The sequence below is a fragment of the Corvus brachyrhynchos genome, unplaced genomic scaffold (assembly GCF_000691975.1).
Source record: "Corvus brachyrhynchos isolate BGI_N302 unplaced genomic scaffold, ASM69197v1 scaffold45, whole genome shotgun sequence".
NCBI lineage: Eukaryota > Metazoa > Chordata > Aves > Passeriformes > Corvidae > Corvus > Corvus brachyrhynchos.
Genome location: NW_008238361.1, coordinates 1,954,840 through 1,982,591, shown reverse-complemented (window position 1 = coordinate 1,982,591; position 27,752 = coordinate 1,954,840). Strand labels below are relative to the sequence as shown.

The 27,752-nt window shown below is 44.6% G+C and overlaps 1 protein-coding gene across 1 annotated transcript in view; it reads left to right on the top strand.

Annotated features, from left to right (window-relative positions):
- Positions 1-27,752, top strand: part of KIF5C (kinesin family member 5C) — a 47,315-nt gene that overhangs the window by 7,123 nt on the left and 12,440 nt on the right. The window contains exons 3-18 of the mRNA XM_017736023.1: positions 1,510-1,614; positions 3,988-4,036; positions 4,862-4,917; positions 5,795-5,882; positions 7,101-7,225; positions 8,725-8,829; positions 9,139-9,287; positions 12,201-12,349; positions 15,164-15,339; positions 16,612-16,680; positions 19,862-20,068; positions 20,892-21,038; positions 23,154-23,342; positions 25,406-25,523; positions 26,020-26,096; positions 27,103-27,212. Coding sequence (XP_017591512.1) covers positions 1,510-1,614; positions 3,988-4,036; positions 4,862-4,917; positions 5,795-5,882; positions 7,101-7,225; positions 8,725-8,829; positions 9,139-9,287; positions 12,201-12,349; positions 15,164-15,339; positions 16,612-16,680; positions 19,862-20,068; positions 20,892-21,038; positions 23,154-23,342; positions 25,406-25,523; positions 26,020-26,096; positions 27,103-27,212 — 1,919 coding nt within the window. The remainder of the gene's footprint in view (positions 1-1,509; positions 1,615-3,987; positions 4,037-4,861; positions 4,918-5,794; positions 5,883-7,100; positions 7,226-8,724; positions 8,830-9,138; positions 9,288-12,200; positions 12,350-15,163; positions 15,340-16,611; positions 16,681-19,861; positions 20,069-20,891; positions 21,039-23,153; positions 23,343-25,405; positions 25,524-26,019; positions 26,097-27,102; positions 27,213-27,752) is intronic.

Here is a 27,752-nt window from a genome sequence, read left to right as displayed (position 1 = left end):
GTAGTGAAAGCAGTCAGCAATGGAGCTGATTTATCCCTTTTTTTTTTCCCCCCTCAAGATGTTTGTGGAATTCAGGGGCAGGAACCCAATCAGTGATTTAACCACAAGCTCTGGGGTGGAGGGAGAGGTGGTGTCAGTTCTTTGTGTGAAGTTGCCTTCATCCCTGGCTGGTGCTGGGAAATTCACTGCCATTCCACCGGCTTTCGCTAAACAAGGCAGTGGCTAAAATTTATATTTTAGCCTGTATTTTAGGCCAAAATTTTTATGTATTATATATTATTTATAGTCTATTATTTATTATTATATCTTACAATATAGCTATAATTATATATTAACATAATACAATTATATATTAACATAATATATTTATATATCAATAGAATATACTTATATATTACCTATTTTATATATTATTTTTTATATATATAATATCTATATTTTTCACTATATTTAAGGGTGCTAATAAAAGCTGAAAAAGTGGGAAAACAGGTCAGTGTGACCCACTGGTCACTGACAAACATAATAAAAACCACATACACACATGCGTGATTTTCTTCTATTTGGCTAAAAAAAAAAAGGTAAAAAGAAAAAGTTAGCAATTCCAGATCAAATCTGACCTCCCATGACTGGGAATTGTGTGGTTACCTGCTATATTTTTCTAAAATAATAACAATTCCCTGCCACTGTTTGGAGTAAGAATCTTTTTTGTGCTGACGTGGGCAGTTTTAATTGGACAAAGATTTATCCCAGAGGTGTGCCAGAGATTCCAGACACCGTGTTCTGATGGAATCTTCGACTGTGGACTTGTTAGTGCATATTTAAGCAGTTTCATGGAACGTTTGGAAGCAGCATTTCAGTGTGAGCTGTGGTCAGAGAAGGGTTTTGTCTCAAAATGTGGTTTCTGTTCCCATTTCCGTGGCGTTGCCTCTCCCGGATGTGCCTGGGAGAGCAACACAGGGAAATTGTTGGGATGAGTTAATCCTCAGTTCCTGGAGGAACAGGGGAAGGTGGTTGTGCAGAGGAATATGGAAAGCAGGAGTGTTTGTGAGGCATGGCTCCCTGGCAGTAGGGTCAGTGAGCTCCAGTTGGAACTGGAATTGGAATTGGACTGGAATCCTCAAATCCCCATCACTCAGATCTTCCCCCAGCATAGCAGGAAGGAGGAATGGGATGTTTCAATGCTTCTTGTCACTGACAAATTCCCAAAATCCTGCTTTACAGGGAGAATCTGGCTGTGAGTTGGATGTTTGTTGTGCTTGTCAGTCAGAGGGTGAGAGTGGAAACAGCAGCAGGAGCTGACAGGACAAAGGGGTTCTCCATGGGGTGAGGAATTCCAAGGTGTGGAGTTGGTTCTGACACCTTCTCTGAGCACTAACATCAAGTTAACCCCTCCCCAGAGCAATAAACGTTCATAGGGACCCTCTGGAAGAGGGAAGTTTGGATAAATCTCCCTCCTGTCTTGTCCCTGAGGGACGATTCCCAAGTTACCATTGGGTTTTGTGTCCGCAGGGAAAACTGCACGACCCTCAGCTCATGGGAATCATCCCCAGAATTGCACACGACATCTTTGATCACATCTACTCCATGGATGAGAACCTGGAGTTCCACATAAAGGTAAATGTGGAGTGACATGTTATGTAATGGGTCGAAAGGGAAGGAAATCCATGGAAAATCTGCCTTGGAATGTTGTGGGGGGAGTTTTCTCCTCCATCCCTTTTGTAACTCAAAATCCAGTATTTATTACTGAGGGTACTTCCTAGAAATCACCTCATGCAGCTACTGGAATTTTTTTCTGGAGTATGTGTCCGGCTCAGGTTTGCTGGAACCACCCTTTGGGTGGCCAGATATTGATTAACTGCAGCTTCTCCAGAGATTGGACCCCACTGGGTATGACCAGAAATCCCATGGAGCTGCAGGACATTTGGGAAAAGACTGACATCCTATCTCAAGGATATGGGGTTGGAAGTGGGGGAAGATTGGGCAGTCCATGGAAGGATGTTTAGAAGTGATTTTTGAATTCCTGGTGCGCAGGCTCCTTCTGATGGAGGTCCAAGGAACAGCTGCCATGTTTTTCCATGTCCCTTCCTTCATCCCAGCCATGTGATGTCCCAAATGCTTCGGAGTGACCTTTAATTCCCACTGTCCATCCAGTGTCCCGGGGAGCTGTCAGCCGTGGGGGGCACTGGTCCATCTGGCAGAGCCAGGGTCAGGCTGCAGCTTCTTTCCAAGAAGACATCAGTAAAATTGCCATGGATTGCAGGGAAAAGGAGCTCTCTGTGTCATCCCTGCCCCAAAACAAAACCAGGCCTAAATACTTCGGTAGCTGAGCACAGATAGATGTAAAAACATTCTCCCTTCTCCTGCTGCTCACTGAGAATGGAGCTCTCTGTCCTTTCTGTGCCTAAAAGTTAGAGATAAGTGCTATTTTTAGCGCTATTTGCGTTAAATTGTTAGAAGTGCTCCTGGGGGAATATTTGTGTATTTATTTTAATAACCTTGCACCTCTGAACCAGCTTCTGGAAGGGCTCAGTCATTTATTGGGAACCTTCTCAGCAATGAGGTACAGGCAGAAAAAATATTACAAATAAACCACGAAATACTTGCAGAGACCTTTGATTGTAAAAGATGGAGAGACCCCTCTGAATTGCCACAGGAGTGGCACAGATTCCCTCCCCTCCTCTGGAAAGCTTTCCCGGGGCTGCTGCAATTCCACGCGACAGCCCTTGGATACCAAGAGATGGGGACCCCAAGTCATGGGAAACTCCTGGTGTGTCGTGTTGGAAACCACGTTCTGCCAGCACTGTTCCAGTGGTTTCCCACCAGAGCTGATCAATCTCTCCCAGAAAAGCTGCCTGAGCAGCAGAGAGTGGTTGTACAAGGAGCTGTCAAGGGAGAGAAGTGTTCTGTCATCAGCAGCCAGGGTTTAACCAAACTCTTCTAATAACTGAGCCAGCACTGAAAATTAATAACATTTTTTCCCCCTCTCTCTCTAGTGGGGATCCATTTAGAATTTGGTCTCTCCTCCGTGTGTTGGTTTTCAGTGTGAAATATTAAGTCTGGCCTAAGTGGGCTCTTGGAATCAGCTGGTCCAGGGGAGGGCTTTAAATGGGGAAGTAAAGGCACAAAAGCAAAATATATCTGTATTTAATAGCAGTTGTTACATGGAAAGATCAACTCACCTGTATAAAAAGCTCAGACATTATTCTTCAGATGAGAGAAAATGAGACTTCACTAAATACCAGGAGTTCATTGATACCTGGAACGCAGCCTTTCCTGCTGGATAATCTGGATAAACCTGAATTAGGGAAGGGTTAGACCTTACTCCCCTCACATATTTCTGTTTGCTTCTGTGAGTCAAATACCCTTTTATTAGGAAACTCATTCATTCATACATTCATTCATTCATTCTCCTTCTCCTTAATTTTTTTTTCTTGAGGACAATTGTCTCTCTTTGTTACAGCAGAGCTCATTTTCATTTTCTTCCTTGGGTTTGATTCAAGGCAGAACCGTCACGTGTGCTTCATTTAAAAGTTTAATTTCATATGTATTGCTGAAGCTTATGGAAATTGTATGGTAAAGGTGCTCTCTGCTTTTGTGGGGGTGAAAATCAATGTACAATCTTCTACAGTCCTCAAACCCGACCCTTCTCATGGCGCAGCTGCACAGGTGTGGCGGGAGCTGGATTGGTTTGATTCAGCTCAATGTTTTTGTCAGTTCTGCCTGTGTTACCCAAAAAAAAAGAAGAGAAGATTTGCCTGAAGGTTTTTTTGTGTACTTTCCTGATGAATCATTGATAAATGGAGAAAGATCAATGGCTTGTAAATCATTCAAGACACAAGCGTGCTCTCACAAAAAATGTAATTCAAACTGTGTGGGAGGTGGGATTTTATTTTTACTTTGGTGCTTTGACAGGGGTGGAAACACAGAGACAGCAATACATTAAATCAGCAACGTTTAAATCTGTAATGTTTGTGATTATTTAATTAGGTTTCCTACTTTGAGATATATTTGGACAAAATAAGGGACCTACTTGATGGTAAGTTCTGTGCTTCTTACGTGACTGAGCGCCTTGGCTTCATGCAGAGCTTTGAACCAAAGCCTGAGGGGAAACTGACTTTATTTGGGAGGGGATTAAATTTAAACTGTGTGCCAGGGTTTGAGCAGGAGAATTTTGCAGTTTAAATCATCTGATCTGTCTCCTGTGCACCTGCCTCTGCAGAGCACGAGCTTCGTTCTGAATCAGAGGGCGCCGAGGATTTCACAGCCTGCAAGGCAGGGCTGGGCCTCCTTGGCCATGTGTGTTCCTCAAGAAAAACTGATTCCAAAATGCAGGGAGTGTTTTAGAATTATCCCTTGCTTCTGTCAGGCAGTTTGGTGGGGAGGATCTGCTTCTTGCACAGTTCATGCCTCTACCTCTGCATGTTGTGTGTTAATGAAGGTGAATTTGTTAATCAGTGTGAGGACAGAAATGTCTGTAAATGTAGAAGTGACTGTAAATGTAGAAATGTCTGTAAATGTAGAAATGACTGTAAATGTGACACTGAGCTGTTCTGAATCCCAGGCTGCTCTCCTGTCTCCTCTGCTTTGCCAAAACCCAGCTTAGTCTGGGCTTATTTGATTCACCTAAGCAATAAACAAAAGGTTTTGTGCCCCGAAGTTGACTATAAATAAACAGGTAAAAGACTGACAGAGCAGGGAACAACTTCTATGTGTCAGAAATATTAGAGGTTCATAAGGAGTGGGGAGTGACTGCAGACCTCATTTACAAATTCCCATCCCCAAAATGTGTCTGTCATGCCTGGAGCTGACACGTTATTTATCACCTCTGGAATATTCCTGATGATCTGCACGTCTTTTCCAGTGTCAAAGACAAACCTCGCTGTACATGAAGATAAAAACAGAGTCCCATATGTTAAGGTAAAAGAATAATTTAATCCTCAGCTTTTCATTCTTTCCCACATGTGCATTTATTTACACATTTCCATTTGCATCCAGCGTGTTTGCTGAAATAATTCAACTCCTGTTTGAAGCCTTGAATGTTCAGGTTGTGTTGGTTCCTGGGTTTAAACAAGTTTCCTGAAATATTAATGGGCTTGAATCATGTTTGTTTTATTTTCCTGGCTTTGAACGTTGCCATTTTGTTAGGATGCTGTTAAATTTTAAGTATTCACATTCCCCTTTCATGTCAGATATGAAAGAGAACAACCTGAGGAATTTTGTTCTTTAATATTTTGCTGCGTGGATGCTGTAATCTCGCAAGAGCTCAGAACAGATTGGTTGGGTTAGGAATTACTTGTACGACTTTCTGGGCCCTCACTTGAATGCAATACGTTTGACATGAACATATGTGAGCCTAAATGATAGATATATAATATTTTTCTGTTTATTCTCAGCCTGAGGAGCAAAAAAACCCCATAAAATTAAATTATTCAGTGCTGTTGCATGAAGAGAGAAGGTCTTTGCATTTTGTCTTGTAGTTTGAGGGGGAAAAATTAACTTGGGTGTGAAATCTAACCCGAATTAGGAGTATGTGTTGTATCACTCCATGTTTCCCATGGAAAATTTCGTGCTGTGCGTTTGGATTTCACCGAGTCTTTAATCTTGTGGAAAAAAATTGGCTCCCAAGTTCCCCGTGAAAATCACCCCAAAGCACGTTCGGGTCCATTGCCTCGCCAACGATCCTGTGGGATGCTGATGGTTCTCCTAATTATTTTGTTCATTAGTGCTAAATGCTCCTCCTGCTAAACACTCCTGATTCATTCCTGCTAAACACTGCTGACTTGCCTGTCCCCAGGGTTGTACAGAAAGATTCGTATCCAGTCCTGAAGAAGTCCTGGATGTCATCGACGAAGGGAAGGCCAACCGGCACGTGGCCGTGACAAGTGAGTGTCCATGGATTCTCTGGCTCTCCAGAGGGGGTGGTTGTGCTTCCAAGGGATTTATTGATCCCTCCTGTCCACCAAGGACTCAGAGTTAGTCTGTGAACGATGTAATGCTGCTGGAATGATAACACTTTCAATCAATTGACTGTACTTTTGTACAGAACCTCCACTGACTGTCAGCTCTGAACTCTGAATTTAAGGCGTGGCATGAACTGGAATTGCTCCATAAAACATCACAGCACAGGTTTGGGCTCAGACTGAAGATATTTTGGAATTACAAAGAGCTAAAATGATGTACTTACATGTTCCTTTGGGCTGCAATTCCCTGGTCAAACAGCAGCCAGAGAGCATAGGGCAATTTTCAGCCTCTGCCTGTTTATCCCAGCAAAGCAGTGACTTGGATTGGGTTCCAGTGATGGCAAAACAAACAAATCTTCAGGAATTAAACCCCAAAAGAATCCAAACTTGTTGATGTTGTGTTGCATGAATGGGGGTAAAAGGGTCTGTTCCCAAATTTGTACTGGAAGATGTCCCTGATCCAAGCAGTCACCTTGGCAGAACCTCAGTTTGTAAAGAAATTCTTGGTGGTGGGGTGGTATTTTGGGTATATTTGGAGTTTTTTGTGTTTCTGTTTTTAATTTTAATTTAATTGGATTTCTTTTGATGCCCTGGTTAACTCCTTTCTCTTCTCTGTCCCTGCCTTCTTGCTTTGGTAAATATTACATTGCTTTTTTTGCCATCATACTGATAGAAATTTGTTCTGAGCAACATTTCCTCCCATTGCTCCTGCTATTTTCTTTAACAAAAAGTACCCAAATACTGATTTGCTGATTGAGAAAGTGGTTCCTTGATTCTTAGTATTTTCTTGTTGCTACTTTATGAAATTCCAGCATAACCTGGTTACAATCAAACTTATTTTTAAGTGGAAGCTGAAACTGCAACTGTGTTTTACCTGTGACCTGGGCAAAGGGGGATTTTCACCTAGGTAAGCAATAAAAAAGTGACATTTGGGTCTAAACAGTGTGGTTTGGATGAACACTTTGCCTAAATGTGAGATCCCCTCCCAGAGTCACACCGAGACCTGCCCAACTTCTTTGGGGTTTGGAATTTGGTAGCCATGGGCCAGCTCGGATGGGATGGAATTCCCTGCCAGGTTTGAAAGGCATTTAAACAAACCATGAAAGGCATTTAAACAAAAGCCCTGACCTGTGGTTGCAGATATGAATGAGCACAGCTCGAGGAGCCACAGCATCTTCCTCATTAACATCAAACAGGAGAATGTGGAAACGGAGAAGAAGCTCAGTGGGAAGCTCTACCTGGTGGACTTGGCTGGGAGTGAGAAGGTAAATTCTCCTTTCTCCTGGACTGCTCCCACTGGGATCACCACACTGAGGATGTGAGGTTGTTTCAGAGAGGTTTCACAGAACTCTCACCTTAGATTATCATTAATAGGGCTGTTGTAATTTTTTGGTTAATGCGGGCTGGAGGAAAGGAGCAGATCAGAATTATTGGTGTGAAAGGCAACCCCCCAAGGTCTGCATTTATAATGGAGTGAGCTGAACCAGTGTACTTTTATACAGCTTTACATTTACATCTGTGGAGCTGGAAAAAGGAATGTAATTTTTATATAATTTATCAAATTAGATGATGTCACTTGCTCATATTGTCATGTCCTGGTTCTAGGTTTTTCTGTAATTATTTCACATATTAAATGGATGAAATACCAGCAGTTAATGCAGTTTTCAAGTCTCCTTGAAGCTCTCTGAATCTTGATTGTGGTGACTATTTCTGCTTTCCAATGTAGAAAAATAAACCCCAGAAAAATAACTTTGATCTGTTTACCACAAGAGTAAAGGTTCAGAGTAGTGCTGCAATGCAAAAATGTTTCCCAATTCTCATTCTGATGTCTTCTGGAGTGTTCAAAATCAGGTTTATTGGGATTTTGGGTTGCTCATTGTGACATGTTAATTGATAACCCATGGGTACAATGCAGAAGTGATTTGTCAGAGTAATTAATCACGGTAATGATTGCATATGAATGTTAAATTAAAAGCTCTTTATGATGTTTACGAAGTGAGGGCCTGGACAGGCATTGCTCTTCTCTGAAAAATAAACTTTTGTGGTTTGTTATGTCTGGACATGGTACAGAAAACCTGAGATTGGGGTTTCCTGGGTAGGTTGTCTTCCTAAAAGACACAACTATTTTTACTTTATGTCATTTTTAGGTGAAAGTACAGATAGTTTTAATTTAATGAAAAATATGTGGCTTTATCCTACATTTGGATACTTTGGAAAATTACTCATTTTGTTATATTTGCGTGGTAGCAGAAAGGAAAAATACCAGCAAGTTAGAATGGTTTGAAATAGAATTTAGCAGTTTTTAGAATACATTTGTCTTGGTGTGAAAATGGATTGTTTTCCACCACATGTCATTTTTGGCCTGCAAAAGGAGGCAGTGGCCACGAACAAAACCTGGCCTGATATTTTTGGTCCGTGCAAGCAAAATACAGAGCCAAGATGCTCATTTGGTGGCCACTGAGAGTCTCCATGTGGTGCTCCCTGTCTGTATGGACAGCTTGGCCTTGGAAGTGCTTCCCAAATGTCCTCAAGTGAGCACAGACTTCTCCCTGAATAAAATTAGGGACAGCTTGCTCTTGGAGTGGGAGAGAAGTGGAATTATTAGAGGCATGTGCTAACAGAAAAGCTGATGTAAAATTCTCCTCGTCCATGCTGAGCTAAGCTGGGATTTGCTCCTCCAGGAGCATCTTTAGGCACAGCTCTGCGGGGCTGGGGCTTCTTGTGCTGCCAGCAGAGCCTGACTCTCGCCTGCTCTCTTTGGCAGGTCAGCAAAACTGGAGCAGAGGGGGCTGTTCTGGATGAAGCTAAAAATATCAATAAGTCTCTGTCTGCTCTGGGCAACGTGATCTCGGCGCTGGCTGAGGGAACTGTGAGTAATCCTGTCCGTGGGGGTGCCCAGGGGCTTTTATTTATCTGTTTCTTTGCCATCCACAGGAGAAAAAGGAGCTCACATTTCAGTTCTGAAGGGAGAAAACATTGGCTGACCAGCCACAAACCAGTGACACTTTGGCTGTTCTGCCCGAGATAAGGAATTAATTCTCTGTGATGTCGCTGGTTATCAAACCTTGGCACAATCAGAACAACTGTGTGCTTCAGATCCGTTCCTCCTGGCCTCACATTCTCCCTTACTGCTCTGTTTAAAAGAACTGTTCTTGTCTCTTCCTTGTATCTGGATTAGAAAACCCACGTTCCCTACCGAGACAGCAAAATGACCCGGATCCTCCAGGATTCCCTGGGTGGGAACTGCAGGACCACCATTGTCATCTGCTGCTCCCCCTCCGTGTTCAACGAGGCAGAGACCAAGTCCACCCTGATGTTTGGCCAGAGGTGAGTCCCGCTGGGATCAGCCTGGATGCATCCCTGGGGCTCCTCCAGGTGTTGGAAATCCAGAGCTTGTGGTTTCTGGAGTTGGTCAAAAACTGGAGAACTTCAGAGAGCTGTCTCTTCATTCCCAGAAAAATCAATGTTAATGTTGGCCAAGCTGCTCTGCTTGGAAGCCCCAGTTGATTTTCCTGCTCTGCTTGGAAGCCCCAATTGATTTTCCTGCAGGAAGTACAAAGTGTTATCTTAATTCCTTGAAATTTTTATGGGAAAGATAAAGGCACTGGGCAGTTTTCTGTGGAAAAATTCAGTTTTGCTGTATCTGACACTGCTCTTGATGCTTTTTAAGAGGTGTCTTCTCCCTGAGTTTCACCTCAGGGATCATTGTTATGGTTGTAAAAAGTGTCTTTAAAAATCAGGAAAATTAAAGAGTGTGGACTCTGTAATATTGACAGCTTTGAGAGGTTGCCATGGCAGCTCGTGGACCTGATGTTTGGAGGATCTGGATAATTTAGGATCAAAAAGTATGGAAGGATGCAGAAAGAAAATTTCTCTTGCATGTGCATTTATTGGTAACAGTGATATGAAATGCACTGGGAAAGTGTGCAGAAATAGGTCAGGCTCATTATGTAATTACCGCTTTTGTGGTAATTGAGGAGAACTCGGATCCTTTGGAAAATTACTTGTTTTGTTTGGTTTGTGTAGCAGCAGAAAGGAAAACTACTGGCAAGTTAGGATTGTTTGAAAGAGAATTGAACAGTTTGGAGGATACAGAACCTTTGCCCTTGTTTGAAATTGGGTTGTTTTCCACCACATGGAGTTTTGGCCCACAAAATTCAGTGGCCATGAACAAAATGGGGTTAAAGAGTTGCTTTGTAGTTTTATTTCCCCATTGTGTGGCCAGGATGAGTTTTAGCTACTGAAGATCCAAACTTCTGCTGCCCTGATCACGCCCTGTGTGGAGCAAACACGAGCACTGAGATGCAGGAATTAAACAGAGAGCACTGACAGCTCTGAACTCCAGCTTCCAAGTTAAATTGCAGCTTACATTCCTCCTGGTTTCATTGCTCTTCCCAGTAATCAGAGAAATTTGCCTTTCTTTTTGGGGCAAAGCAGTTTTCCAAGTGACTCTGCACATCCTGGCTAAGCATTCAAGGCTTTCCTAGGAGGAGGAACATTTCGAAGGGGATCCTCACTGAGGATGGGACTGCAAGAACTGGGGAAATAGGGAAATATTTGTGAGCTTGGTTGGGGTTGAGGGTGGAACAGGAGTTCCTTGTGGACAGCACTGAATTGGCAGGAAGGAAATCACTTGTATTTCCCTGGGAGGACTGGTGGTCCATGCAGAGCAGCCCATGGATTATCCATGCACAACGTTCTCTGTCAGCACTGGGGTGGGAATGGTGCTGCCTGATGTGGATTCTTTTCCGGGCTCTTGGGTTGTGGTGTCTCATTTGTCTGCTGTGACACAGCTGAGGACCTGAATAGCATTAGGGGAAGGCCCATGACTCATGGCTGATTGCTGATTCCTTCATTTTTCCTGGGAAAAAAAGAATTATGTCCCCATTAAAATAAATGTCAGGAATAAAATCCATCTTCACAGGAGCTTCTGTACCAATCAAATTGTACAAGTGCTCCTCTGCTAGTAGTGAATCAGCTTTTTTTCTCTTTCTACTCCATCTTTCCTTGTGTTTTTATATCATTTTTAATTTTAGTTGTCAGCAAGGGCTTCATCCATCATCAGGATAAACTTCCTGCTGGGGTGGGGTTTTTTTTTTCCCCTGGTACAGTTAAATGAGTGGAAACTTGAGCAGAGACAATGTGCAAACCCCGTTAGGAATTATGTTAAAAGCACGGGGTTACTTTCAAATATTTGGGATTATTTTAAAAGCACAGGGTTACTTTAAAATATTTTTAAGGATAATAAAACTCCTGCTTGCCACAGAGTGCAAATCACTGAAGCTTTATAAACTGCTGGAGGTTTGTCTGTTACTCCTTTCCTTATCCTCTGCTTTATTCAACAACACTGGAGGCATTTGAAGGGACTTGGTGTCTGAGCAGTGAAGGGCCAAGATCTGAGGCTTTCTTAATTCAGAGTGATTGGTTTGGGTTCCCTTTTTCAATGTGGATTTGCTGCAGTAGGTGCTGGGCATTGTTTCCTGTTTGCTTTGCACTTCCTGGCACAATTGTTTGGGTTTGGTTGGAGCTGAGCACTTTCACAATGAAGAAGAGGTGCTGGTTGCTGTTAGCAGGGTTGAAATCTGGGATATTTCTGCCTCGGGAGGCAGGAACTCCTGAGGCTGGCTCCAGAGGCTCTGGCAGGAGTTCAGCATCCCTTGCTCAGCCCTGGATAACCCCATTCCCTGGTGGTGACCCCCCAGGCTCCTCCCTTCCTCCCTCCCTTCTCTCCTTCCTTCCCTCCCTCCCCGAAATGGGCTTTGAAAGGCCTGTTCAGCTTTCAGGAAGGATGAATTTCCCTCTCTGACTCCCTTTGATGCTCCAAACACGGATGAGTTTTGCTGGGGGTGTTTCAGGGGTGGTTGTGGAGAGTTGGGATGAGCCCAAGGTGCTGCTGGGGGGGTCTCAGCTGAAGCTGGATGTGGCAGCTGACTTTGCACAGCAGCAAGGACAGGACTTGGCTTTGTCCTTAACCCGGGAGCAGATTCCAGAGCTTCTCATTTTCACAGAATCCTAGAATTTGGGCTGGAAGGGACATCAGAGCTCATCTCATTCCCATGGGCAGAGACACCTTCCATAGGTTCCTCCAAGCCCCATCCAACCTGGCCTTGGACGCTTCCAGCGATGGGGAGCCCACAATTTCTCTGTTAATTTCCCTCTGGATCACAGAAAAATTCCCAATCCCCGCTGTTGCACTGGGATAAAAATCCCAGAGCAGCTGACCTGGGTTTTGTTGTGCAGGGCCAAGACCATCAAGAACACGGTGTCTGTGAACCTGGAGCTGACAGCAGAGGAGTGGAAGAAGAAGTATGAGAAGGAGAAGGACAAGAACAAGAGTTTAAAGAATGTTATCCAGCACCTGGAGCTGGAGCTGAACAGGTGGAGGAATGGTAGGTGCCAAAAACTGGGAGCTGGATGTGTCTGTGTTGAAATCCTGCCCTAAATCACAGTTCTAATTAATTCTGTCTGATCACTAATTCTAAACTCACACTCAGTTATAACTCACACTTCATAACAATAATGAAAGGTGAAGAGGCAGAAACCAGGCAAACCAGCAGCTATTTGCAGGAAGAACCAGTGAAAATGCCAAAATTAGTGTGATTTCAGCTGTGGAGAACATGGGAGGCATCCCTAATTTTAATGTTGTTAATGATGTTAATAAAGAAAAGGAAAAACGTCATTATATTTGGGGTTTTTTTAAAATAATACTGCTCCTCAGGCATGAGGGTCGTTGTGCTTGAAGGTAATTGGACCTTGGGTTTGGGGATTTTTTATAATTGAATTTAACATTAGAAGAATTAGTCCTTTAGCACAATGACAGGGAGTGGCATCTGATTAGAAGAATCACCATTTGCCTGCTCCTGTGGCTTCTAAATGAAATTTTTTTCTTTAGAACAGCCATTTTTCTGTTTAGAAACATGGGGAATTGCTGTTCAGGGTAGGTTGTAACATCAGCTGTAGGGTGGTAGAGGAGGCAGAATATGGATACATAGAAATGAGAGTTTTTATTGAAATATAAATTAACAAATTTTTATTGAAATACAAATTGAAAAAAAATTAATTCAATCTGCAATGCTGACAAATAATTTTAGCAACCTATCCTCAGTTTGAATTGTTTATTTCACGAGTAAAAAATCAACCCCCAACCTCCAAACCAACAAAACCCCCCCCCCCAATCCAAAGAAACCAACCCTGCATCCCTGAAATCCCAACAAATCCCCACGAATGCTGCTCTGGAGTCCTTTTTATTCTCTAAATTCCGTGTCCTCCAGGCTCTGTGTGTGGATGTGTCTCGAGAAAAGCCTGAACCAAGAGCAAAGGGTGGTTTAATGATGAGTCCCAGTTGGTGTGGCACGGGCAGCTCTGGTGTTTCCCGTCCCACTGCAATCCTGGCAGGATAATCGCTGCTCTTCAGGGATGCAGAGCGTTCCCTCTGCCGCCTCCCTGTGCTGTTTCTTTCAGAGGAGCTGTTACCCCCTGATTGTGCCTTTCTCTGCAGACCCTGGCACAGGGAATTTTTCCTTCTCAGCACAGCCCCATTGCTATGGAGATGCTGGGATGGGGATTTGGGACCTGCTCTGTTCTCCCTCCTTCTGCCCATGTTTGCCACATGTGGCCACTTCGATTTCCTTCCCGTTCTTGAGGAATTTCCTTCCCTTTTTTTTTTTTTTTAAAGAAAAGCCTGGATGGATCCTTTTGTTTAACTATCCCCCTCCTCATCCCCTCCCTCAGTGCTGCAGTTCCATCAGGGTTACCCAGCAATGCATTCAAAAGATTATTGATTTCTTGTCTGACCTTCTGCAATCCCATCCTCTGGAAGGAAGGAGGCTTTTTACAAAGGAAGCTGTCACAGAAATCACATCTTGGATAATATTCCACCGGTACAGCTTATTCCAGGAATGAAGGATTTATTCTACAAAAGAAAAGGGCAGCAGGAAATGGGTGAGCTCAATTCTCACTGAGGGTTTCAGCACCAAGTGCACAATTCTCTTGTGTTTTACAGGCAGGAGGTTCTCATCCAGTGGATGACAAATTAAACATTCCTTTTGGGAAGCTCCTGGTGGATTCTCCACAGCCTGAGGAGTGTTGTTTTGTGTACAAGGCCCCACATTCTGACCGAACCCACCTTTCCTTCTCTGCTCCAACAGCAAAAAATCAATCCACATTTCCCTCATTAATAATATAAAATACTATCAACCCTTCAGAAACAGGGCAGAAAATATTTGAAGTACCTTGATAGAGGTGATGCTGCTTGATTTCAAATTCCACTTTTTCCTGCTTTAAGCTGGGAAAAAAATCATCTGGTTGGTTGGTTGTGCTTTTTCTTGCCCTTTTTGTTTTGCTTTGGGGCCCCACTCAGCCTTTCTGGGCTTTGATATATTTGTCCTGCTGACCTGTTCCCCTGCCAGTGAGATAAATTGGCAAGAGGAAAGGCTGGTAAAGCTTTCAGGGGCTAAAATATAGGAGCTTTTCCTGGGAAAGGAAAAAAACCTGATTGTGGATCAGGGCTGGCTGTAACCTCCCCACTCCCTGAGCAGCATCCAGGGGTTCCCAGAGCCTCTCCCTAGCCTCTGGGGAGAGTGGATTTAATTTCTGGTATGAGTAGCTTGCCCATCCCTCATCACTGAGCCTGTGATTGTGACACAGCGCTGTTCCCAAAGGAAATACTCCTTGGGGACAGGGATTTTGTAGGAAATGTGTCTGGTGTGTGCAGGCAACCTCTGGAAGTTGGTGTTTGTGCTTGAATTTGCAAGGCAGAAGGTGAATATTGTTTTGGACACCTCTGGTGCCCTTCTGGTCTATCCTGGAGCTGGAAATCCCGAGAGGAAGAGACATTTAAATGCCAGCAGATTTTAGGCTGGAATTTGCGGGTTTCCCTCCTTATTTACACCTCTGTTAATCCATGGAGTTAATCCTGGGAGTGAAAGGATTTCAGTGCTTTTAGGGTTCAACCTGTTGCTGGTTTTTATAGGATCATTAAGCTTGGAAAAGACCTCCAAGGTCACGGAGTCCACGGAGTTTGCATTTCCATGAAATCATCCTCCTCACGAGGGTGGCCACCTTCCCACACCTTTTCCATGTCATTTGTATCCCTGGCAGTGGCACAAAAGCCCTTCCTTACTCCCCTGAGTCCCTCAGTGACTGGCAAGGCCCATCCTAAAGTATCCATGGATTTGGGATTGTCATGAGTCGTGTTCCTGCAGGAGAAGCTGTGCCCGAGGAGGAGCAGATCAGTGCCAAGGACCAGAAGAACCTGGAGCCTTGTGATAACACCCCAATCATTGATAACATCACCCCCGTGGTCGCCAGCATCTCCACAGAGGAGAAGCAGAAATACGATGAGGAGATTGCCAGTCTCTACAGGCAGCTGGATGATAAGGTGGGAATGCTTGATTCCAGGTGGAAATGGAAAATTATTGCCATATTGTGGGTGTATTTTTTCTCCGTTTCTTGAGCATTGTGAGCTGGACAACGCTGGAAAATTCCAAACACTGCGTAAAAGCAGATCCTCTCAGCTCTCCACCCCCTTTCCATGTGCTGACAGTGTTTGGGAGCACTCTCCAGGAAATCAGAGCCAAGTTTTCCTTCAATTTTAAGTTCAGGCTTTTCCTTTCCTTCAGTGATTTCTGTAAAATCCCTCAGCAAACTGTAACATCACCCTGGAGTCACCAGGGAAAGAAACAAATGGTGACTGTCCTTAATAATTCCAGCTCACAATTTTCAGGAAAATACATCCCCATCCCCTTTTGTTTGTGTTGCTGGAGCTGCAAACACAGCCCCAAGTGCAGGTGGCTCATTTATTTATCTCTTTGCACAGCTTGAGGGACATCACTGGCACTTAAAGCTCTCAGCAATTCCCTCATCCAGCCATTAAGAGCTTTGGCTCTTGGAAAGATGAAAAGTGGTGGGGGGGGGAAAAAAGGCCCAGAAAAAGCCACTCACCACTGTGGATGAGAGCAGCAAAAAGGTTGTCTAGAGAAAGGGCAGCTCTCATCATGAATCGATACTCAATTTGAAAATTCAGTTGTAATTAGCAGGAAAATAGCAGAAAAAAGCCCAGTGTGTCCTTGCCTGTTAAAATTGGAGTTTGGCTGTTTGTGGCTACAGAGGAATCGTGTTTAAACCTTTATTTTGGTGTGCTCGAGGTGTCCCTGCACAGTCTGGTTGCACAGCAGTGTTGATGGCACTGAAAGGAGCAGTTTTCTGTGAGAAATTCCAGCTTTTCTCTGACTACATCCCCAGCAGCAATCTCCAGCTTTTACATATTGATTAGGTTTTGAAAGAAAAAGAAAAATTCAGTCCTTCTTTCACTTTCCTCATCAAAAGCAGCAAAGCCCCTTAAATTATTCTGGAGGGAACTGGCAGCAGGTTTGAGTTCTTCCCTAGAAAACATGGGAAGCATAATTTGGCACAGCACTGTAGGAAATGAGAAGATATTTGATCCCAAACACTGGGATCCCAAACCCAAAATATCTCCATTTACACCAGTGTTGACAGCTTTTACTGCAGAGCTCCGTGGATGTTTATTTTTCTCTCCCCTCACAAAGTTTGCTGAATTATTCCCCTTTCTTTTCTAGAAAGGGGAGATAAAAAGTGATCAAATGAGAGCTGTGAAGAGAAATTAAAGATCTCAACCCCTGTTTCATTGCAGGATGATGAAATCAACCAGCAGAGCCAGTTGGCTGAAAAACTAAAGCAGCAAATGTTGGATCAAGAGGAGGTAAGAAACTAAAACAAATAAACCAACCAAAAAAACCCCTTTCCATTTTGCTCCTGAGCCCCTTGTTTAATGATTCCATCACAACTGTTCATATTCACTGGCTAAAATTCAATTGGAAAAGGTGTCAGCCAGGTTTAAACTTGAAATTTCATCATAGTCTCATGAAGCCTTTGATAAAACGCCTTGAAATAACAATCCCTCCCACTGGGAAGTGATGCTGGAGGTCCAGGGGAGGAGTGGGGCCAGGATTTTTCACGCCAAATGTGATTTTCATTGTACCCATTCAGGTATCCAGGCACTATGGACTACAGGGAGTTAGAGATTTCCTGATATTAAATTACTAATTGTCATTATTTTGGCAATTAGAGGCAGCAATCTGTGAGATGGAAAAACCTGATAATTGGTGCTGCCACAGATTTGCTGTAAAATCTTGGATTGCTCACTTCAAACATTTGATTGCATTTTTTCTGTCCCTAAAATGAATGTGGGTTTGGGTTTAAGATGGGGAATATGATCACTAAGCTCAGTCAAGCCATTCCCTTATCTGTCATTTATGAGGAGTTTTGAAGGTGCAAAATGAGGCAAAACCACCAAGTTCCCCAAATGTTGCTGTGATATTTCTTAGGAATTGCTTTTACTGGGAACCCAGGCCCTCAGAAAGGGTTCCCAAGGTGTTATCAGGGAGAAAACAACGTCTGAACACATCTGTAATTCATCACTCAGGGTTCACCTGCCCCCTCTGGGGACTTGGCCTGGCTGGGGGAATCTCCAGCTTTATTTTAGTCCAAGATTAAGCTCCTCATTCTCTTGCCACGGCTTGATTTGATTGCCCTGCACTGAGCAGTGCTGCCTGTGGCTCCACCAGCATAATAATGCGCTTTATGCCTGCTCAGCCCATTGTTTCCTGAAGTGTGCTACGAGTTTATTTGTGTCACCTCACTTCTCCCATCTTTTTACATCCCTTTTCAAAATCACCTGATGTGGATTTTTCCCTCACACTTGTCCTCGTGCCTTGCTTTTGGGGTGATGTGCATTCCTCCTGTTTGGGAGCAGCTGACACAATTATTTCCCACCCTCCCTGTTCCGGTATCTCCTCTGGAAGAGGAATCAGGTTTTCAGTGGGCACTTTTCCCCCTTTTTTTTTTGCACACATTCCTAGTCCAGCTTTGCTAAGCTGTGAAATCTCTGCAGCTGATGTTGTTCAGAATCTTTTTCTGACTCACCTCAGGAGCTTGCCGGGCTCTGACCTCTGAAGGATAAGGTGATATTTTATTATTCAAGGTGTTTTTCCCCACATCAGCTGTCCCTGCTCTCCCCTGGAGATGTGATGAGCTCACTGATCCACGAGCAGCTGCCTCACTCTGCTACCCCCTAATTAACCAGTCCTTATTTCTGCTTGATTAAGCCAGCAGGTTAATTATAAACCTGAGGCCTGCTGCAGATGAGGCTGATTTTGGGGGGGAGTTGATACCTTTTTCACCCCTGGCTGCTGCTTAAGGTGGGTGTTTTGGGGGATTCTGAATATTCCATCCCCACATAGAACTGATCCACGAGGTGCTGCAGCCATGGACCTTTTCCCTTTGTTTCCAGCTCATCATTTTAATGTGTTATCAGTGGCTTTTGAAAACCTTGCTCCGTTTTTCCACATAGTATCAGCCAGAATCTCTTTGTTTATGCTGTAGGTGATGCACAGCGTTTCTCGAAGGCACAGTAATATTCACAGAGAAAATTTCTTAAGTAAATGTAAATAATAGTTCCATCTGTGTTTAGCAGGAAGATTATTTGAAGCTATTTTGTTGTTTAAATATTTACATGCCATCTGGCTCTGGCAATCCAATGGGTTTTTCCATAACGTGAGTGCACTTCTGAGGCTGCAGCATTACCAGGGAGATAAATTTCCCTTACATCTGAATCCTCTCGGCGCCTCTCTGGGCACATGCCAGCCTCCAGAGCTGCCTCCCTGCTTTCCTATTTTCCACGAGCACTCTGAGCCAAAAAAAGCCCCATTTCTCCTGGGACATTCTGCTTTTTGGGTGGTCTGCCTGAGAGGGGGGGTATGTGTTCTGCTGGGGGTCTCTCACTCAGCTGCTTGGTGGGCAGAGCAGGAGAAATCCACCCAAAACATTTCAGCAGGGAAGGTTTTATTCCACTGTCTGCAATATTATACTAACCCGTAGTCCAGACTTCTTGGGAAGGAGTGAATTCTGTGGATGAGTGTCCAGACTTGGCTGTTAGGATGAGCATGAGGCCCTCTCCTATCTCCTGCATGGGTTTTATCTGGTGTAATTCCCTATTTGATGTTTTCATGCCATGCCAAGCCCTGATTTTGTTCTTATTCTTGAAAGTGCAGTATCAGCAGTAAATGTTAGGTGTCACTTTTATTTCTTTTCACATCATTCTGCAGCACAGGGCTGCTGGTGGGGCTGGGGTTGTGCTGAGGACACCACAGCTGAATTTTCATGGTTTTACCACCTCACTGAACATTGGTTCAAGGGCAAGGGACAGGACTAAGCCGGTGACCTCTGACAGTCACTGAAACCTCAGCATCTCCCTCAGCAGCGTGCAGAGAGTAACTTTAGTAAGTTTTACAGCCTGGAAACACTCACCAGTGTGTGTGTGTGTGTGAAGTCAGTATTTTCTTCTGAGATGAATATTTTCCCTCAGCAAATAGGAGCAGCTAATCTGTCCTCAGCATCATCCTTCAGATGAGAACTGAGAATAATCATCTTAGGTTTGCTTATCAAAATATTTCTGTGGAGCCACAAGGTCTTTGAGGCTGCCTCAGAGAGCCCTTTTCCCTCAGCTCAGTTCAAAGCCCCGAGCCTCTGCTGAAACATTTCACTCTGTGGTATTTTTTTGGTCTGAGCTGCAGCCCTGGATTGAGGGCAGGAAACATCTTTGGTGCTCTGATGCTGTTTAAAATCAGTTTCTCTGCCGCAAGTCTTGGGTCATAATAGGATTTGATGAAGATTTTTCTTGTTGTTGAAGTTCAGAGCTTTTTTTGTGCTTCCTCCAAACACGTTTATGCTGGAATTGGTGCTGTTTTCAGGATTTCTCCCCTCCTGCACACAGGATTTGTGCTCACCCTTTTTCCCCCTCTTTGCCTGTTTTTCCCCTTTCCAGTGTTGTCTTTTGAAGGAGTTTTTGGGTCACTTAATGCTGCTGTGATATTCCTTCCCAGCTTCTGGCCTCCACGAGAAGTGATTATGAGAAGATCCAGGAGGAGCTGACCCGACTCCAAATTGAGAACGAGGCAGCCAAGGATGAAGTGAAGGAGGTGCTCCAAGCCCTGGAAGAGCTGGCTGTCAACTATGACCAGAAATCCCAGGAAGTGGAGGACAAAACAAGGACCAACGAGCAGCTGGCAGATGAGCTGGCACAGAAAAGTGTAAGAGCAACTTGTTCTTCCTATGTTTCTCTCCTTGCTCCCTAAACATTCCCCAAGGGCTTCCCAAAAACCTGCTGGTGTCACCCTCTCTTCCCTGTATTAATTAACTAACTAAATTGAGGTAATTCAGAAGCTGCTCCGTGGAAGTTGGTGGCAGATTGTAGCTCTTGCAGCAAGGAACTGGATGTGAGAAGTGGCCATCCTGTGTTTTGGATATTTAAAACCTGTATTTTGCCAAGAAAGCTGTGAAAATCTGCCTCATGCAAATGGCAGCATTTTGTGGTTTCCTGGGCTCTGTGCGGCGGAGCAGGGATTTCACAGGGAGCCAGGGGATCTCAAGGAAGGAACCAGATACAAATTAATCGGCTTTTTCAGCTGATGTGTCCTGATCTTAAGGGAAAAATGTGATCTGAAGAAAATCAAGACCGGTTTAGTAGCTTAAAGCATCCTTTTCCCTTAATTCATTACACCAACTTAAGGAACTGTTGTTAACAGCTCTGTTTCATTAAAGACTTTGTTATCTCCCTCAGTAAAACAGATTACCACGAAATCCATCGGAAAAAATTGAATTTTCTATCCCTCTATACCTATTTCTCTGTGATTAACCTCCTTTGATGTATTATGCAAATAAGATTCTTAGCGGATTTGCTACATTTAATAGATCTAAAGTAGCCTTTGGTGGCAAGTGAGTTGTGAAAGTGGATTATGCCAAGGTGGAACTGGATGTGTCAGTACATTGTGCCAGCAGGCACGAGGAAAATGCCACACAAAAACTGCCCAGCCTGCAGGGGGGAGGGTAACCCTTGGTTTTAAACCTTTCCAGAGTGCCCTGACAGCGACCCAGAGGGAGCTGGGCCAGCTGCAGGAGCTCAGTAACCACCAGAAGAAGAGAGCCACGGAAATCCTGAACCTGCTGCTCAAGGACCTGGGGGAGATCGGGGGAATCATCGGCACCAACGACGTGAAAACTGTGAGTGGGCTTTGTGCTTTCCCCAGCTCCTCCTGCAGGGAAAAACACTCCAGCAAATCTGGGAATCCCAGAGGGGTTTGGCTTGGAAGGGACTTAAAGCTCATCCAGTTCCAAATCCCCTGCCAGGGCCAGGGACACCTCCCACTATCCCAGACTGCTCCAACCTGGCCTTGGACACTCCCAGGGATCCAGCTTCTCTGGGCACCCTGTGCCAGGGCCTCCTCACCCTCTCAGTTGGGAATTCTTTCCCAATATCCCACCCATCCCTGTGTCCTGTCCCTCCATGCCTTGTCCCCAGTCCCTCTCCAGCTCTTCTGGAGCTACTTCAGGCCCTGCAAGAGCCTCTGAGCTCTCCCTGGAGCCTTCCCTTCTCCAGGTGAACACCCCCAGCTCTCCCATCCTGGCTTCAGCCCTGGGAGCATCAGTAGATGTGGAATATGTGGATCCAGCAGTCCTTCTCCCAGGACATTCTGTGTAAATCCTGGCTGAGCACGCTGGAAGACACTGCAGAGCTCTTTGTCTGGCTGGCTCACAGTTCCCACAGTTATTCCCAGCTCAGTATTTGGGGCCAGAGCCCACCTGGGAGTCACTGAACTGTTTAATGGGGGGTCTGAGTTCCCCCCAAAACAATACACACGTAGCCCAACTCCTTCCTTAGGTGGCATGACTCAGAATTCCCAGAATCTGAAAAAGCTTTCGGGGTGAGATTTGGCTTCTGAGGTGGCCAATTTTTGGTCTGAAGCTTGGTGCAAATTTTGGTCAGCCCCGCTTTGAGATTTGCCTTTGTGTGGCCTCCTCAGCAGAGGAGGTGGCTGCTCACTTTGTCACATCTGTAGATGAACAAAATGCTGATTTCAGAGAAAATATTTCTATGGCCATTGATAAATGGCAGTGATGGAAACTTTCCATGGCCTGGAAAATCTCCCTGGTGGTGTTAGTGCCATCTTTGTCCATTTGAAACCACATGAAAAGTAGCAGTGCTTAAAACTGGCTCCGTTCATTTTTGAGATGTATGAAAACTCCTTGCAATACATTTTTGTTACTTTTAGTTCGCTTTTTTGTTGATGTCCTGCCAAGGCCCCCTTGGGTCAGCAGGAGCTCCAGCCTGTCCTGCTGCAGAGGACACAGTCCCTGCTGTCCGTGTGGTTCTGCAGATCCCAGCCTTTGGAGATGTCACAGCAGCCTCTGGTGGCCGCAGGAGCAGGGACTGGGAGAGGAGATCTTTGCAAATGGAGGCAGAGGCAGTTTGGTACAAGTTTTTATGGGAACTGAGATGTCAGCACTTCAGGGGACAGCTGTCAGTGGAAATCAGGCCAGACTGAGGAGCATTTAGGGGAATAATTGCAAATTTGTTGGCAATTAGCATCTTCTCCAAGTGTGTCTAATTTCAGAGCGGACTGAAAATTTTGGAAGAATTGTTGTTTTTCAGGATTTTTGGGAGGAGAAGCAGCACATGTTCCCTTCCCTTTGGCAGTGCTGGGAAAAGGGGAGAAGCAGATGAAGTTGGGCCGTGTTTTTGCTCAGGGAGAACTTGCACAGCTCCTCAGTGGAATATCCTGAGCTGGAAGGGACTCCGAAGGATCAAAGTCCAGCTCCTGTCCCTGCACAGACACCCCAAAAATCCCACCCTGTGCCTGGGAGCATTGTCCAAACGCTCCTGGAGCTCTGGTAGCCTTGGGAATGTGCCCATTCTCTGGGGATCCTGGGCAGTGCCCCAGCACCCTCTGGGGGAAGAACCTTTCCCTGAAATCCAACCTAATACCTGGTAAACAGTTTGATATCCCTTCACATATATGTATAAAACATACAAGAAAAGAGGACAAATCAAATCAAAAATTCTGAAGGAAGATGTCTCCTTAATATAATAAACACTCTTTGCTTTGTGAAAAGATCCCAATTTTGATTTTTTTTTGTCCTCCAAATAGGAGTTTTAAGTTCTCAGAAATTCCCATGCAATAATTAACATCTTTCTCCCCTTCTCCAAACTCTTTCTAAAATGACACCTGGCCTGTAAAACCATCCCAAATCCCAGACCAAGCCTCCAGCCCAGTTCCCAGAACAGGAAAAGCTCTCGGTGCTGTGGCTGTGAGCAGCTGGCAACCCCTGTGTGCTCAGTTGGCAGATGTGAACGGGGTGATCGAGGAGGAGTTCACCATGGCCAGGCTCTACATCAGCAAGATGAAGTCGGAGGTGAAGTCGCTGGTGAACCGCAGCAAGCAGCTGGAGAGCGCCCAGATGGACTCCAACAGGAAGATGAACGCCAGCGAGAGGGAGCTCGCGGCCTGCCAGCTCCTCATCTCCCAGGTGGGTCTGCTCCTGCCTTCTCCCGGGCTTTGGTGGCCTTCCCAGCCTCCGTCCCCGTGGAATGTGTGTGCCAGCAGTGAGACATGGGCCTTGTGGAGCGGAGCAGTGTCGTCTCTTGCGTGTTTTGTTGTTTGCCCTCTCTTCTCTCGTTCCTCCCCCTGAGTGTTTCTCAGCACGTTCTGAGGTCCTGTCCTGAGCTCTGGCAAGGTCGTGTCCTACGGTAGGTCTCAAAATGTGTTTGGTGGGATAGCACTGAAATTCCTCCCTGCAGTGGTTTCCTCACCAGGAATCTGATGATCTCAAAGATCTTTTCCAACCTAGTTCATTCTGTGATTCTGTAATTTGCATCTTGGATCACTTTAAAAGATCACTGACCATATTTTTCACGAGCCAAACCTTTGGGCAGCTCCCCGGATTTGCTCTGTGGGTGTGCTGCCAAGAAAACCAGGCAGCAAGCTACAAAATAACATGGAAAACTTTCTGGGATAGAAATCCAGGTGGGAGGAGGGGTTCTGAGTGGGTGGCAGGGCCAGGCAGCGATGCTTGTGGAGAAAGGCTGAGAGCTCTGACACCCTCACCTGCTCAGAAGTGGCCATGGGAAGGGAAAGACATGATCCAGTTTCCTGTATTTCATTCCCTAGCAGTTATCCTGAGCACACCTGGAGCAGGGAGAGCCCCTTTTCCTTCAGCACAGTGTCTTTATTAAGTTCTACTCAATCAAGCTGTAGCTGGAAGCGTGATTCTTAAAACTGCATGGTATGGGCTGCCCAAAAATGTAAACTGAAAATGATACCAAGCAGAAAAACTCTCAAGCAGGCGATCTCCTGCCTTGGCATCTTGGAGGTTTTCCTTCTGAGTGCTTGTGGTGATGCCTTTTCCTGGTCTTAAAATCAAGAGGCATACACAGTTAGAAGGGGAAAAGGGATTTTACCTTGGTATTTATTCTTAAGGATCCTTAGGTGCACACACCCAGGTCATATGCATCAAGATGTACCCCACCGAGTCTTTCCCTGTGTCTCTGTGTCTTTCTTCTTCCCCAGTGTATATCCTAATCCTCCCCCAACATTGGGTATAACATTATAGGCTTTACTAATTAGCAGATCTATCAAAGATTCCCCAGTGAGAGGTTCAAGTGAGCCCCCCTCCCCAAGGAACCTTCCCCTGGATGGTTCTATCTTGGTTTACAGAATGTGTTCTGGAGAGGACCTTGGGGTCTGGGGCACACTGATCCCCAGCTACGAAGCTTCTAAAATGTTTAGTCTCTTAGCTTAACAAACAAGTCCAAGAATGTAGGCAAAAAGCACTAGGAATACAGAAGCTGTAAAAAGGTATAACAGGGGTATAACAGAGGTATAAAAGAAAAGGCAAAAATCTTCATGGCATCAGTGGAGGCCTCCCTGGGGTTAAAAGCCAAAGAAGGTGGGGGAACTATTTTAATTCCAGCTCAGGGTTGTTCCTCCAAGTCTCCCCTTCTCAGCACCACCGACCCAGAGGTCTCCTCCCTCTCTGCCAAGGTGAACTTTAAGGTGAGCCACAGGTACTTCAGTGGCTTTTTAATTAGGATGCAATAATCCAAACAGTATCTTAATTGTTGTCCCCAAATTAGAATATTTTAATTCCTTTTTGGATGTTTTCACTACAAACTTCGCTGGTTTCTGTTTAACCGTAATCCCTTCTAGCTCAGAAGGTCATTGGCAAGAACCAAATCATCAGGAGGGCTGGGGAGAGTGGATCTGAGCTTCTGCAGGTTGAAGATCCCAAAGGCACCTCATAAGGCTGGTGTCCATCTGCCTTTAAAAATCTGCTCAACACCAAGTCAGGAGCTTCCAGGGACGTTTTGGGATTACTGCCTGAATTCCAAAGTGGGCTACTGAGTGTGACCTCTGAAAACACAGCCTGCTTTGATCTCTTAGCTCCTTCCCAGACATTTTGCTGTGTGCTCTCCCAGTCATCACCTCTGGATGTGGAAGTCTTTCTGTTCTCTCTCCTTTGGGTGGGACAGTTTTCCCTGAATTCCTAGGACACAGCTCCTCCCATCTCACTGCTATTCCTTGTCTTTAAAGCACGAAGCAAAGATCAAGTCCCTGACAGACTACATGCAAAACATGGAGCAGAAGAGGAGGCAGCTGGAGGAGTCCCAGGACTCCCTCAACGAGGAGCTGGCCAAGTTACGTGCTCAAGGTACAACTTTGGGTCTCGTGGACTCAGTTTTGTGTTTTAATGATGTGAAAAATTATAAAAAACCCCACCCAGATCCTTTACCAAACAGCACCAATCGACCTTGCTAAGTAAGTATTCTGTAAAATTCTGGGAGAAGAATTTTTCTAAATGTCAGCTGTCCCTCTGGCAAACCCCCTGCCCCATTCCAAACAAAGCTGCTTCCCTCTGATGTGCACAAGTTGTGTCTTTCCCAGCTCCCAGCTGACTTCATTTTAAGGATTGCTTGGTTTTCCCCCTCCAACTTAATGTGAAAAATGTGTGTGTATCAAAAGCAGATCTTCCCTGACTGAGGGCGGAGCAGGTGGGGACAAGGCTTTTATTTTTTAAAAAATTTTATCATCTCCTGTACTGTTAGAACAGAATCTTTATTCCATCTCCTGGAATAAATTAAATTTATTTAAAGATCTAAAATTTAAATTTAAAATTTAAAATTAAAACTGTCTCCACCTTTAAACAGAAAAAATGCACGAAGTCAGCTTCAAGGACAAGGAGAAGGAACACCTGACACGGCTCCAGGATGCAGAGGAGATGAAGGTAGCTTGGCACAGTGGAAATTTTGAGGGAATCTCGTGGTGAGATTGTTCATTGGGGTGGAATTTTGTCTTCCTGTTCACGTGACCAAAAATTACATTGATTCACCTCTATGTTACACTCATTTTTTGCTGGTGGAGCTCTGCTGAAAGTCAATTTTCTCAGTAGTGAATGAGGCTACTGGGGTTAATATCCATTTAGGTAGTTATAAATTTGATTTTAAAAGAGGCTACTTCCCTGAAGTTTGGCTGGAATTCTGATTATCTCCTGGAAATAACAATAAAATATATAAACCTGTTTTCTGGTATTTTTCCTTTGGAAAGCAAAGCAGTGTTTGCAATAATGAGTTGTTTCAATGGGGTTGCAAATTGCAGAGAAGGAAAAATGCAGTTTTATGAGGATAGTGATAGAGGTTTGTAGACTGCAGAACTTTTGCCTCCATGATAAAAATTTTAAGTGATTAAAGCAGTTGTAAAGTGATCAAATCAGTTGTGATTAAAGTGGTTGTACCTTACAGCTCTGAGGGGAAAAAAGCGAATCTTTTGTTAGCAATCTAAAGAGATACATTGAGGTTTTTTTGCTGCTCGAGGCATATTTATTCCTAGAATTTAAATTTAAGGAACAATTTCAATAGCAGGGCTGTAGATAAACAGCTCCCAGAGGTTTGGGTTTTACTTCTGCCACAGGTAGAGCTGTGCATGTCTTTTCCTGGGGGAATAAAGAGGGGAAATAAGAGAGGATTGGTGTCAAATCAGTGCCATTCGTGGCCAAGCCCTGGGTTTTTGTGTGGTAGTTTTTGCAAGAAAATGAGTCAGAATTGTTGTACATCTGTTGCTAAAAACTGAATTAAACGCTTGGATGAGTAGACACAGAGTTTTGTGATTACAGCAGGAAATGGCAGGCAGATTCCTGAATGGATTTGGTAGTTTTCTCTCCAATCTAGAGGCTGGGTAAGAGGGAGCTGTGTGTCCCTGGATCTGTGTCTGATTCCTGGCTCTGGTGTTTGCAGAAGGCCCTGGAGCAGCAGATGGAGAGCCACAGGGAAGCCCACCAGAAGCAGCTGTCCAGGCTGAGGGATGAAATCGAAGAGAAGCAGAAAATAATTGATGAAATCAGGGAGTATGTTCAGCCCCTTCATCCCTTCTTCAGTCCTGGGCTCGTTTGGGGTTGGTTTTGTCAGATTTGACTGATGTTTCTTTGGAAGTTCTGTCCTTACATGCAGCAGCCAACCCTGTAATTATTTTTCAGGGTGGATTACAGTGCCTAATTCTTTATTGGGGAGCTTTAACAAGGCCATAAAATTATGGAGAGTTAAAAAAAAAAAGAGTAGTATTGCACCTGCAGGTCAGTGGGTGAGAGGAGCTTGGAGGAGAGCAGGTTTTAAAGGATCATGGAATCATTTGGGTTGGAAAAATGCCTTTAAGGTCATTGAGTTCAGCCACCATGAACATGGTTCCATGTCCCCAGGAAGGGTTTGAGATCCTCTCACGGCGGCCAGTCCTGCCCCAGACCTTCTCAGAGTCTGGGTGACTCAAACAGCTCCCATTTTCAGGCGTTTTTATATCTTCTGCTCACATGCCAGTGTGACTCTGTTATGTTTTGCTCCTGTATTCTTCTTTTTCTAAAATCTGGGCATTCTTTTATCGTATTTATTTTATG